Source organism: Bombus flavifrons, chromosome 9, assembly GCF_040668555.2.
Source record: "Bombus flavifrons isolate JBK064 chromosome 9, iyBomFlav1_principal, whole genome shotgun sequence".
NCBI classification, from domain to species: Eukaryota; Metazoa; Arthropoda; class Insecta; order Hymenoptera; family Apidae; genus Bombus; species Bombus flavifrons.
Genome location: NC_138450.1, coordinates 12184228 through 12198782, shown reverse-complemented (window position 1 = coordinate 12198782; position 14555 = coordinate 12184228). Strand labels below are relative to the sequence as shown.

The 14555-nt window shown below is 39.1% G+C and overlaps 2 protein-coding genes across 3 annotated transcripts; one reads left to right on the top strand and one right to left on the bottom strand.

The window, feature by feature from the left end:
• Positions 1-99: 99 nt before the first annotated feature.
• On the bottom strand, positions 100-3291 carry LOC138183273 (uncharacterized). The gene is made up of 5 exons (XM_069119945.1): positions 3009-3291; positions 1931-2678; positions 1288-1392; positions 1034-1213; positions 100-187 (listed from the first exon to the last, which is right to left on the bottom strand). Exons 1-5 carry the CDS (start codon positions 3289-3291, stop codon positions 100-102), a joined length of 1404 nt encoding a protein of 467 aa, XP_068976046.1.
• A 2823-nt stretch (positions 3292-6114) lies between these two features.
• LOC138183175 (uncharacterized) lies at positions 6115-14337 on the top strand. Of its 2 annotated transcripts, none has more exons than XM_069119786.1 (6): positions 6115-9874; positions 10839-11339; positions 11579-11826; positions 12081-12651; positions 13392-13611; positions 13995-14337. In XM_069119786.1, exons 2-6 carry the CDS (start codon positions 10839-10841, stop codon positions 14162-14164), a joined length of 1710 nt encoding a protein of 569 aa, XP_068975887.1. In that variant the 5' UTR covers positions 6115-9874; the 3' UTR covers positions 14165-14337. The 2 variants fall into 2 exon arrangements, with proteins under 2 accessions (XP_068975887.1, XP_068975889.1); XM_069119788.1 differs by having other exon boundaries at positions 13397-13611; positions 13995-14127.
• The last annotated feature ends 218 nt before the right edge of the window (positions 14338-14555 follow it).

The window sequence follows — 14555 nt, the reverse complement described above, 5'->3', positions numbered from 1 at the left end:
TTTTCACCGTGAAAATTGCTCACATCCGCGATTATAATGCAGGGAATCACTGTTACCCTCGTCCGGCTCTATATTTTTCATCGCAAATTAAAGAAGAGATTAACAAAGGACGTTGGTACAATCCTTTTTCTTCACCGCCTCGAAAACATCGTGAAGTCCGCTTTCTTTCGCCATTGTTGTCGATGTTCTAACAATAAAAAAAATCCATTACGTCGAAGCACAACGATACAGTTAAGAATTTATAAATAATTCTCAAATTTCTAAAAATGGAATAAAAGAGAAATTTTCTCTTTTTCATATTTTAGAAATCGTTGGAAAAAGTAGGAACAATTCTTTACAAATAAATTATCTCTTCTTCTTTTATTTATTCTTCTTTTATTTATTCTTTTTTTTTTTTTTTATTCGATACGCAGAGAAACAAAAATTGTCTCCGAACGGATAACTCACGCGCGTTTTAAACATCGCCTTCGCTGTTCCACTTTTCTAATTGCATAGACACCATTAACTGGCTGACAAGCTATTAAAAATCCACTGATGAATCGGCTCAGAATAAACGAACCACGTTTTGTAGAGCTAATAAAGCGATTTTTAACCTACTAAACGTTATGCGTACTATCACTTGTCGCTGCTTCTTAGTTTACAGGTTTTCAAGAATTCTATACAGGTCTTGCAATTATAAACGATTATAAACGAAATCGTTCGATATTTCGCTAAATTCAATTTTTAATTTTCCCAACGTGAAATTCTCCCGATATTCTGTTCGCAACTTTCCAAATAATTGAAGAATTATACAGCGAACGATTTACAAGAACTCGTAGACGAATCTCACGACTAAAATTACATTTCACGTTTTTCTATGCGTCTTGAAAACTTTCCTCTCAAATTTACTCCAAACGATTAAACAATTATCCAATCTCCGATTAAAATACATAAATAACGACACAAGTTTCACAAGTATAAAGAAAATTACTCGACCTTTGCCCAAAATCCTGTTCTTCCATTTATTCTTCATTTTTAATAATCGAACAATTACCTTGTCGCCAGGTTCCATAAAATGTTCTGCAACACGGTGGATCCAGCGTCACCGCCAGCCAAGATCATATCACAAATGGATCTTTCCTCGCAGTCGTTGAAGGGATCCGTGTATCTCGCATGTTTATGTTCCACTGGAAGGTCAGCGACCCTCCACTTGGACAAAACGATGTTAGGCTGGCTAAAGGGTTTCGTTCGTGATTAGAATTCCAGTAGACACGCTTCTGGAGCGGAAAAAAACGAAAGTGCACTCACGTAGTGTTGTCGACCTTTACGACATTTGGAGTCAGAGCAGCTATGAGCAGACCGAGAGGCAGAATAGCGCCGATCAAATGCAAGATCTTTTTCCAGGAGGACACTCTGTGAAGAGAATCTCGTGAGCGAATAATATCTTTGAAGTATTGGGTTGGCAACTAAGCGATTGCGAATTTTGTCATTACCATCTAATGACACTTGGTTGCCAACCCAATAATAAAGCAGCTATTTTGATGTATTCAGGAATTTTGGTATTGTTGCAGGGACTGAAAGGAGAACAATAATGTAGGCGTCGCAAAACTGACAGACGAAGAAAGGCACAAGTGTACTTTTGCTCATGAAAAAGATATCCGCTGGAAACGATTCAGTTCTCGAGGTATTGTTGCTTTTAATTTTACTTTGAAAATTCTCGACGCTCGTTCGTCTTAACGTGACCATTAGTATTTAGAAAATTTTTATCGCGACGAACATTGATTCGCTCTTTACAAACGATATGAATGAAGTTGTGTGATGCCTAAATTATTTTTGGCTATTGCAGTGGAAAATCGCGATTTAAAAGAGAACACGGATCTAGAGGAGAAGTAGCAACTTGGAAGATATTTTCAAAAGCGAAGGAAAAGTGGAAAGTCGACGGAACGCTCACCTTTTCTTAACAGGATAAGACGGACGTTCGTCGTTGATAAAATCAACCTGATGATATCCACGGTGTGGCTGATAAATAGGATAAGGATACTTCCTAGTTGTGAGAAACGACGACTCCTGAACATAGACCACCCCGTTACTCGGCTTCCTGAATAACTCGAAATTTTGCAGATTTGACTGTTGCTGATTCTGATGATCGTAAAATCCAGTATAATGTGACATCTTTAAAGGATCAGCGTTCAGTTCCGGTTTTGAAAAGCTTCCCTCGTGTTTCTCACTTTCGCCCTGAAATTTTGACGGTTTTCCCCAAACGGTGGACGTTTGCTGTTCGAAAACAGGCTTCTCTAAATTCTGGAAGATTTGTTGGTCCGTGGAATCGTACTGCGCCCCCATATTTTCCGTAACCGAATGAGAGAACTGTTGATGGAAAGCTTGATCCTTCGAAGAGTCGTCGTATTCGACTCTGACAGCGTCCAATCCATCGTCTTGAAATTTGACGTAACCATTCTGCGTCGTCCCATCTTTCTTACTCTCTTCAGTTGGTGCAACGACAGTTTCGAATAAATTCTGATAAGAATTCCCTTGATTACCAGCCTGAAGAGTTTGCAGAGTCCTCGCCGTAGGCTGGAAGACTATTTGGAAATCTTTTAAATGTTGGTGATACGAGTCAGGATCCACTCCATTGTCGAAGTTGAAGTGATGAACAGCGTTGAAGGGAACATTACTGATTCTGGATTCCTTAATTTCACCTATGTAGAAAAATTGTTAAGCGTAGTATCGAATGGTTCATTGAATATTAGAATTATGAATATAGCGACAGATAAGTTTCCGTTTGTTGCAATAAGAACAAAGTGGAAATATAAAGATCGGAGGATTAAAGGTGGGTTGAAGATCTCACACGCATGACGCTCGATTATCTCAATCAAATTTACACGTGTCCGCCATACATCCCAGTTCACACGCGCAACAATCTATGCTCACTTGCTATCGATAAACATCCGTTCGATTCACTATCGTTTCGCACGAATCTTTCACTCAAACTCTCTGTTCTGCATTCACACAAAATTACGATACCACACCTAGATGTACACTGGGTCTGAATTCTCTGGAAATGTTTTTCCTGGCATTGACGGACAGTGTCAGCTTCTGGTAGGTCTGTACAGTTGTGGCGGACTCTGTGGTCGTCGCGGATTCCAACGAAAATTGGTCGGTGGAGGACTCCTCGACGAATTCTTCCACTGGCTTCACCGCCTCGTTTGGAGTTAGGTTGCTTGATTTTGCGTGATCTTTCGCGCGGACTGAGCTTGCGAATAGCAACAAGATGAGGAATAACAGTTTCGTCGTAATAAGCTGCCGGTCCATTCTGCGTTGGCGTATTTCGTAGAACGAAAAATGGTGGATGTGTTTAAGATGTTCTACAGCGGTGTGTCTGTTGCACTAAACAGGATCTTCGGCGATTCGGCGTCTTTAACACGCGAGAAACTAGAGTCGACGTGTTCTCTAAAAAGCGTGAAGGTGAAATTCGTCTCTTAATCATCAGCCTTACTCCAATTGCCGTTGACAAAGTGCTCGTTTAGTTCCAGCTGAGGCGTGGGCGAAGGGGACGCTGTGGAAAGATTTCGACAACGTATTCTTGCAACACTTTGGCGTCTAAAATTAATTGTACAGAAGGTTTCATTTATAGTACGAATTCTGGTAGCCTGTTGTCCTAAGACACAGGCCATCCGGTATGTTCCCATTCGCTCAAGTTCATCAACTCGTATCAGAACGAACAGAAAAAGTTCACTCTATCATTGCACCGTTTGTCGAACGATTTATCAAACGTACTGTATTATTCCTGAGTCACCCTATACGTAAGATATACAAAGCTACGTCTTTGTTAAATTATCACGTCGTTAACATCGAAATACACCATTTATTATTGACGACGAGGTAAATTATTTTAAGCGTACAAATTTTTCTTATTGTTTCTACCAACTTTTGACTATTTAGATTTCTATCAAATCATTACCATCGCGTATGATACGAATATTGCAAATATCTTGTAATTTCTACATACAGGGTGATGCGCGAATCGGTAGCCACGATATTTCAAACAGCAGATAATTTAGCAAGAGAGATGTTTCGAACGAGAATTAATCGATAAAAGGAAAACCTAAACTCCTTGTATCGACATTTGTAGTTACTTGAAAACTCGCTAATTTTTGGTTCAAAACATTTCACGTTGAAATCGAGAAAGGAAGTAAAAAATCGTAGCGACCGACTCGCCGGCCACCCAGTATATTTTCAAACTTTATCTCAATTCATCTACTAAATATTATAATAAGTACTCTACTTTGTATACTTTATTTATACTTTCGTATGTCACGTTGCGTTTCTATATCTTCGAATTGCTCAAATGGATTCATCAAAATCCGCAGTCTATTCGCAAAGGATAACCATAAGCGCTGGAGTATTTTCGCGAGCCTGTGTAAGCAAGTTCATCGTCAGAACGTTCATCGGCGGTAGTTTCTAAGCGATCAGATAATTACGATTGTCAGCAGCTTGTCTTCTCTCTGCTTAATACTTGTTTTCATTATCGGTACGTTAACATCTTGGCGAGGTCGGAACGAAAGTGGCCGGAAAAATAAGGAAGAAAGAACAACCGCGAAAGGGGATAGCCTAGATGTCGGGACGATATTCACGCATCGACAACCAGTTTCCATGGAAAGTACACTTGAGAATAACGAAAGGTTTTTAACGTCGAGAACGCGTGTTAACGCGAGAAGTCACGAAACTCATAGAATAGACCCACGTAACCGGCCACGTTATATCGGATTTCTCGGATGGTTTCTGGGACACTTTTCACGCTGGCCGCATATAAAACCTGCAATGAAAGAAATAATCGTTTAACGCGTTTCCCAGCTACACTTTTCCCTGGTTTCACCGTTGCTCGCTCGTTAAGTCGTGGAAATTGCAACGATTAACGATGTATCTCGACAATTTCACGTTCAATTAGGCAATCTTTTAGATGGTACAACTTTGCCTATACGTCGACCTTGTGTTCGTAGTTTCGTAGGATTATCGGCTTATTGGATTGTACACGTGTGAAATTTTCTAACGATTCTATACATGGCTATAGCTTACGATTACGACGGTTCTATCGAGTTATAAAAGTCGTTCGTAAGTGGATTTAACATTTTCAAGTCGTCTTAACTTTCAGACGCTAAAACTCTCGAGATTCGAGTATTATTCATTTTATTATACTCGTAGTATATTATACTGGCAGTGAAACGTAGCTATAGGGGAGCTGGTAATTTTAGTAGGTTAGAAGATTCATCCAGAGATGGATGTGGAATTTTCAAATCCCCTATTTTATCCCTACCGCGATAGAATGAAATTTTCAAAAATCTTCTGTGATTCTGCTATAGAAATATTCATAAATATAAGTTCCCTTAATTAATAAATAAAGTAAATAAAATAAGTAAATATTCAACCAAATCAATTTGAACGATTCGACCATGAAATAATAAAAGTAATTCGTGATGTTCGCGAATGAGACGAAGAGGTTCAAAGATAAGTGTCGTAACCAGGCAGAGGAAGTCGATCGGTAAAACAAATGGATCGTTAAGGAAGAAACCGACCAGCTGGTTGGATTTCTACGGATGAGGCGTAAAATAGGAAGGAAAAATGTTTTATTACACGGCTTCACGGAATCTGAGCAAAGAGCGGAAAGGGGTGAAAAGACTTTCTAAGGCGAGTTTTATCAGCGAGCGGCGAGAGTCTGGCCTTGTTTCAAACAGAGGTCAAGTCGTGCCCAGGAACTGGTTAAAGCAGATGTTAGATACAAGATAAACCTGTACAATACCAATCCCATGCACGACTTCTTCGTGTCCGAATAGTCATCGTGACTGTCGCCTTTTAATTAACATTCGTCTGAAACTTTCGTTCCGTTTTCTTTCAAAGATCAATTACACTTCGCAATTTATATATACGTGTAATTTAATCTTTTAAATTACGAGCATAAATCTATTACGATATGCGATATAAAATATTTATAAATGATCGAGATTATTGTGGTAAAGTAGAAGCTTTAAGAATTTATCATTTCGATCGTCGATATCTTATTGCCACATCTTATATTCGATTTATATATTTAAGAATATTTTGCCATTTTAAAACATCGTTCCATCTTCATTAAAAATTATTCTAATTTATTCTATTTACATTTACAAAATTACTTGACATACTTTATACCACAGATACGAGCACATTTATTTACCGGCTTGACCAACATTGATTCACGTTCGCCAATTTCTAATTACTCTGATCAAAAGATATCGTAATTAATAGGTTAAACCATTCTTTACTAAGGAATCTCATTTTTCCGTAAATTAGGCTCAAATAATAATCGCAACTTGTGTTTAACTATCCTTCGTTTAACGGTAGAGAAACTAGAGAATTAATTTTGATCTATTAACAATTCGTAAAAGATTATTATTTTCGCTAACAGATATGAACATTCGCGAGTCTTTGGTTTCAAAGGGAAACGAGACCTTTTTGTATTCTATTTAAAATAGTATCAGATAAATTGTTTTTAAAAAATAGAAAGAGCTAAAGTACTTGAGAAAAATGTTAGAAAAAGGAAACTGTGAGTTTCTAGTGTCGATTGATAATTTCTCAAGAATCTCAATCGACAATTTTTCCAGATCAATCGCAAAACATCACAAATGTTTCATTTACAAAACTTGGTCACTCTTTCATTTTTACCATATCAAAATTCTCTTCGTTTTTGCTATTTTTGTTCGTGACGTAGTTCCTTCGATGTCTCTCGCAATTCTAGAAAAATCCGTCGGTTTATTAAAAAAACACAGGACACACGACACACGAGTCACGAGTTTCTGCACACGATATTCCCCTTCCGTTTGGGTCGGCCGACAACGAAAGTAGACGATCCCTGCACTTGACAGTCGTCTGTTCTCTCCTTTTTCCAATGCGCGTCCTGCTGCTCGTTTTCGCGGTTATCTACGCCGGAGAACGACCCAATTCCGGTTTCGAGTAGGCCAAGCGACCGCACCGTCAGACCGGAATCGGAAGGGAAAAATCCTGGCTCGTTGCGCGTCCATCGGAAGTCCAGTGGAATCGAACGATCTTCGTCTTCGGGATAATACAAAGATTAATCGAGTTTCTATCAAATCTTTCGGAGCGTTTCGAAAACTGTTGGAGTTTCTTTAAAAAGCATGGAAAATTGTCAACAGCTTAAACTCGAAATTTCAGTATCTTTCATAGAATGAATTTCCTAATATCAAATTCAAACTTTTAATCTTCTAGCATTTTTCCTTCTTCTATTGTATTTTGTATCTTGTATCTTCCATTGTGTCTTCCATTCGCATTTCCATGTCACTTTGTATCTTCCGAAAATCGTCGTCGAGTCGATGATCTAAGGTTTCACATCCGACCAACGAAGAAAAATCAATTTACCGTTTATCGATCCTATGGAATTTGTTGAAATTCGTAGCGACGCTGTAGAAAAATATTTCTAATAAAAATATCTGTAATAAAAAGAGGAAGAAAAGATGGTTCGCAAAATATAAGTGTTTGATGGACCGAGAACGAAGCAGGTAAGAAATTCTCGAAGAGAATCCTGCAGAATCATTGACCTGACCTAAGAAATTCCTGTTGGAAGAAAGAAATTAACGGGAGGTTTGTGGGTCGAGGATGCAAAAATGTGAAAATCCGAGCACGTGGTACGGAAACTGCTCGTAAAACGGAAAACGTTAGAGACGTTTCACTGGCGGAGCAAGGTGGAGGAATTTCATGGTGTGACAAGAGATAAAAAAGGGGAAAAACTCACGGGGTTTCTGTGCCGAGAAAGCGCAAAAACAGCGAAACGATCGACTCCCTCTGACTATAAAACAGCAAGGAATTGGTGATTTATCGAGCATGAACATCGTCATGCTCGTTCCTCTACTCCTTTTTCCCTGTGTCCTTAATCGATGAACGAATTCCATATGGCAAGACGACGAAATTCGTCTGTGAAACAATAGCGAGGGACTTTTATCGACGTTAACCATCTTTTCCCTCTAATAACGTAGCCATTGAAAACGCCACTATCAAAGTGGAAGAGCCGCCGAATATATTGAAACTATTTTCATCGCGAATCGATTCGCTTTTTAATATCTTTAAGTTTAATTCTCTGGTTAAAAGGATTCGTCCTGTGCTGCTGTATTTATTAGAAATCCGTGTGAAAGGATTCTCATTATTAGAATCTAATTTTACTATCGGAAAGAACACAATTCTCATTCTCATCTTCATCATTCTCAGCTGTCGATGATCTACGAATTTCTTAACGTTAGGAGCTGTTGGCTTGGCAACTAAGTGATTGCGGATTTTGTCATTAAATGGTATTGATAAAATCCGCAATCACTTAGTTGCCAACCCAACAGGTTTAGAGTGGAAGGATCATTTTTGCTATCATTTTTGTTAGAAACTTCTTCGAAAATTGATATTGTGAGTTTAATTTTCCTTTAAATTTGAAGGATCGTTCCGGAGAGTGGCCATTTTCGTTAGAACTTCGTTGATCAAGGCCTTCTTCAACGTCGTCGATACTTTTATGGTCTGGAGGAAGCTCGATAGCGAGTGTCAGTGCGAAGGAACCGGTTTTTAAAGATCGTCGGTCAACAAAACGCATTTACTGGCAAGATATCTATGAATCGACAAGAATTATTCATTGAGAAAAATGGAGAACGCCGCCAGCGTGAACGGCTGACATTCCGAATCATAACCAGAAAAACCACCGTGCAAAGTAGCCGTTGATTGTCCACGCTGGAAACAATTAGTGCGTGACGAACCCTGGCTTGCTCGCGATTCTATTCGCACCTTGAAGTCAACAAGAGCCGAGGAAACGGACTGCATGGTTCTGCTCCTTAAAATCCTCTGAAACTTACGAGAAACCTAACGCTCGACGTTTTACGATATCCGTTTAAAAGTATGGAAAATTGAAAATTGACGAGAACTGGGAAGCATCGGCGAGTTAAAAATTCATTCAACATTCCAAAAAGAAAAACGTATTAACCCATCGTCATGCACAGGCGTCTGCCAAGTAGTTTCGGACATTGTGGTCGTTTCTTATCGATTGAAAGCTTTCGTTCGTTATCGCGTGTCTATGCGATAACTAAACAGCGAATATTTATTTCTACGAAGACAATTTAAAAAATGAAGCGTAGATAGAAGCTGTTTTGTCTACGAAATACTCCAACTATATACATCGGGTGGTACTGATAACCGCGTTGTCATGATCCTGGTTTTATCAGTGGAAAGAGGACAAGCGCCGTTGGAGGATAGTAATTCCGATGGAGGAAAAGTAGTGTACGAGGAACGGTCAGCCTAAAAAAGTTATTACGCCGATGATAGGCAACTTGAAAACGTCACCAAACGTAATTTATCGAAGAGATGTAAAGCAACGAAAGATAGAAAAAAGAAAAGCTACAAGTCGAAACTGCACGAGATGAAGATCTGTGTCAGTTAGCTCGCCAAATCCTCGCGTAGATGCCCAGCTGACAATTATCAGCAGCTAGAAGAACAGAGATACGAGATGAAGAGAAGAATAGTGGACGCGACCGACACGTCCGTTCTCCAGGTGACCAAGCGTACGGAGCGTGGACGAGCTTGTTGCAGCACGTGGTTGCACGAGCGAGACGCAAAATGGACCAGGTGTTCAGGAAGTGGGGACCTGGATTAAAAGCAAACGAGGGCAACGTCTCCGCGACAGAGCCATCTCGGACCTTGAACAGTGGAGGTCGACGCGCGGTTCAGCTATCTTTCGGTTCACGTTGCTTACTTCGTGGTTTTCTAACGGGTTCCTGGCTGCCCTTAGTTCCAACCGATCCTACGATCGTTAGTTGGTTCGCTGCAGCCGAAAGTCGCTGCCAGGATTGCAGAACTTGGACGAAGACCATCGAAAACGGTTAGTGTCGCGACGTGATTTACTTTTGGTTCTGTATCTTTCACCTTTTTCTTTTTTGTTTGTTATTTTTGGTAGCTTTCCAGCAGATCGATATTTTTTAGGGATGGTCCTTTTCGCGATACATTTTTTTTTTTAAGGCAGGATGGTCTTTGGTCTGTTCTTTTTTTTTAAATTTAATGCTTCTCTTTGTTTGCAATGCAACGACGAATATTTCACGGACCACTCTCGTTTATCTGTAATGGCACGATCGATGATTTTTGGTCTTATCTTCTTGCGACGAATGTTCTATGATAGTTAGCGTGGATCTTCTTATTTGTCATAAGTTAGTTCTTACGTATTTCGTGTTTTTAGAAATGTTTTAACTATTTATCAACCGTTACTCTCAAACTTTATTTTCGTATAGAAAAAGTTATCTTCAAACCATTCTACTGGTAGTTTCAAAGTGTCCCGCGAAAGAACTTCCTATTAACAAAGAATTTATTTACAGGTTTAATACTCCTCACGTATTCTCTCCCTAGTTACCAAATTTCTTACTTGATATTCAATTTTTGGAAAGGTACCCATTTAGTTCCACAAGATACAACCAATATTCCTATTAATTAAATGAAAAATCCTAAGAAATTTCTGAAAATATCTCTTCCAATAGAAATAAATAAAGAGTGACGTTGTTCCTGAACACCTCGTATACAAAAATTCCCAATGTCTTTCTTCCACAAAATGCATTCTTTCCACTCCTCAAAGGATCCCAATAAATCCCCTAATACGCCTCCTCTAATAACTCCAAACTGAAAATCGTTCCTTTTTTCCTTAAAATATTTTCCACCATAAAAGATAGATAACCAACGTAATCCGTAATAAAGAAAACCCATTTATCTCTTCGTCTACTCGTCACGAACAGATCGATATCCGCAGAAAACGTTTTTAAACCAAAAGCGTGTACATTCTGCTCATCTTATCCTTGCAGATGGCAGCGAGAGGAGCGATCTGCCTGCTGCTGCTGGTGACATTGACCCTGAGGGGCTCGCAGTGCAGCGCGAGATACGTCGCGAAAGTGAAGACAAACGCATCCGAGCTTTTCAGGACGAGGGGGGAAAGTCTGAGGGTACTCGACGGACCGATCGCGGCCACGCGAAGTCCATTACATCAGGAGGCAAAGTCCGTCTTTCAGAACAGCAACCAAAGGATGATCAAGGATTTCCCCGGGAGCGAGGACGAGTCGATTAACGGATTTGAGACGTCCACCTTCAATCCGGACGTGTTGAACAAGTTCCTGGAGGAGTACGCGAGTAAGATCAAGAGCAGCACGGACAAGTATCAAAGATATCCGTTCAGGATCGTGAAACCTGCCGAAGCTCTGTCCCTCGAGGTGGATGATCAAACTACTACACAGTCGACTAATACGAGTTACGATCAAAATATTAAGGACGAGGAGGATACTATAAATTCTACGTCCACTGAAGACGGGGTATGATAATTAATAAGATTGTTTAAGGGTTGATTAAGTTAATGACGAAGGGTGTAATATTGTGTCATAACAAAAAAAAAAAAAAAAAAGAAAGAAAAATCTGAAGAATGTCGTAGATGATACATTCATATTTTAGTGCTGCAATTTTCTATAATCTGAAATTTTCTGGCTTATGAGAGACGAACATTATAATCAGTTACAAGCTTTTTAACCGATTGTTCTGTAATTGACCGTTTCAGTTAAGCGCGACGTTGAACGACACTTTGAAGAGGAACAAGTATTACGGGGCGAATTCGCACGAAGATAGAAATGGTTGGGTTACTTTGGAGGCAATACCATGGTCGAAAAGCAAAATTTCTAAATGGCAAGCGACTCCAAGTACGCAGCGGCCCTGGCCGGAAGTGAAACCATGGGACAAACCGAGCATTGGGAAACCTTGGGCCTCGGATTACTCTGTCAGGCCAATCTACGAGAACAATAAGCCATGGTAAATTTGCCTGCGATTTTGCACTAAAGTCGTTCATTTTCTATTCTCTACATTGTCATCCTAATTGAAGTAAATAGCAGACCATCCGTTGAAAGGCTAAATCAGCTTCGTCAGAAATGATAAACATATATTTTCTACTTAACAAGGGATTTAACAAGCCAGAAATCTTCCAGAAAAGATATTTCATATTATATAGAATCGAATAACATTTTCATTGTCTCAGAGCAATTTATACCATCACGTTCATATTGCAGGTATGAAAAGCCAAAACCAACTTGGCCAGAGAACACCAACGAGAAACCATGGCAAAAGCCTACAACTCGTCCTGCTTACTATACCGAAAAGCCTGAAGAAACTCAGGCTCAAAAGTGGCCTCCTGAGAGGCCGTCTTGGAACAATTATTCAGACCGTCCAAATAGCGACATAATTACCGACAATCGTCCAGCCAATTTCCCAAGTAACTGGAACAGACCTCAACCAACGAAACCGAGTTATCAATATTTGGATAGATACGCTGATAAAAACCAAGGAGAGGAGAGTAACGATTGGCATGATTTTCCAACGAGATTCGACGATCGTCTACGACCTTCCACGGAGAGACCAGGATTCTCTCAGTATCAATATGTAAACAATCATCCACAGAGCTATCCCGGAAACGGGGATGGGCAATGGGTATTGCTGTCGACAAACAGAGGCTACTCCAAGTCCAGACAAAGGTCGATGAAGATAGATTCGATAGGTCAAGTACAGAACGTTACTAAGAGCGTGGATAGAAAAGAGGAAGAACCTGATCCAGCGATCGCCGTGGTCACGTCGAAGAGACAGGTTAGGCTAGATGATCAAAGAAGTTTCTGTAATATACTTGGAAGAACGTTTGAGAAAATTTGAGCATAGGAAAGATTCTTTGGATGTTTCTCGTTAAAATTAAGTATTACTCCTTGCTTGTAACTTTTATAAATTATCGATTGACAAAATGACAATTATAACTGTTTTCTTGACTCTTTCGTGTGTGTTCTAGAAGAGGAATGAAATAGAGTTACAGACTCAAGTCACCTATAATGATAATTGCAATATAATAACTCGCAGAAGGAGGAAAGAGCAATTTTTTCACTTTTGCGTCGTAACTCGCGATTCGTAACACGTTTATTAGTACGTGAGCGAGGCTTGCGTAAACGAAAAATCATTTGCGTGTTTGCGAAACGTAGCTGAGTAATCCCCAAAATTAAATCCCATGGACGAATCAAGGTTTCATTAGTAAAAACGAGAAATGAAGAAAATAGAATTATTCTACCTAAAATATAGTAGAGGCAAAAAGGAGATTTTTAGAGAAGAGAATATATTAGAACAAAATTCTGTCGTCATTTTTTCTTTACGATTAAAGACCCAAAGGCATGGGTAAAAAACATGATAGATTTTTTATATTTCCATATCTTATAGGAGGGCAATTTTGAAATTCTATACGTCATATATATATATATATATATATATATATATATCGCATTGTCTTCGGTTTTGTAATATTTAGCGGAAACTGGCAGTCGCTTGATGAAATATCGTTTACCTAGGTCAGGTTGACGGTGTTACCGTCGATCAACGGCACAAATACGACAACATCGCACGGAGGTCTTCTGGAAGTGGAGAAGACCTTCAAGAGCGTGGACCAGAGCCGAAGAGAGTACGAAATGGAGAGGCAAACGGTACCGATGATTCTAAGGAAGAGACCTATCAGAAACACGTTAGGAAATCAAGCATCTAGCTCTGCTGTCTTGGCTGCTGTCGGTGCTGGTAAGTTTGTCATTTGTTACTAATTTATCTAGCTACTTTAGCAAAGTAGAACATAGGAATTGTCTGTAGGAAATAGAATTAATGTGGTAACATAGCAACAGTAGTATTGTGCATTTAGAAGCGATTATTTAAAGTAACAGATGGATCAAAATTCTTGAAGAGACGAAGAGAAACATTGTTATTTATCTTGTTCCTTACATAGAAAAAATTCACGAATTGTGAACTTGAGATTTTAAAGTTCGTGGAATTTAAGCAAAAGGAAACTGACGATTTAGAAGTTTAGAAGTTAAACATTCGGAAAATAACGAGAAGATCAAAAACTAAGATCAGAAGCTAACATTTAAGGGAATTGATTTCGTTGGAGTAAATTTGCTCCTCTGCAGGAATATTACCGGCAACGATGGCGATGATGATACCCATGTTTCTTGGCCGACGAAAGAGGGACCTAATGACTTCCGGATCGAGGCTCCTCGATGAGGATGATTCAGTGACGAATATTCGTGATCTCAATCCCACGAACGAACATCGAGTCCGTGGAACGAGACTACGATAGGTAAACCAATCTAGAGAAATAAACTCTCTGACAATTCGTGGGAATAGGAATGAGAATAGAAGATATAAATAAGAGAATTTAGCAAGAAAAAGAATTTAGAAAAAATAGAACAGACTTCGGATAGAAAATATAAAAAGTAAATTAACATACTAGAGTTTAAGAAAATGTACATGATAGATTCGATGATGTACATGATAGATCTATATACATAATTTTAAGTATCTATTCAGTAAGTGCTTTACTTTTTATTTGTACGTTAATCAGGTTCTCTAGTTTAGTAGCGGTTAGTTGAATTTTCTCATAGAAAAACGAATGTGTTCTTGCGGATAGAAAAATTAGATTTTTATTACTAGTTTCGTTCGTATATATGACATATACACACATGTCAGGG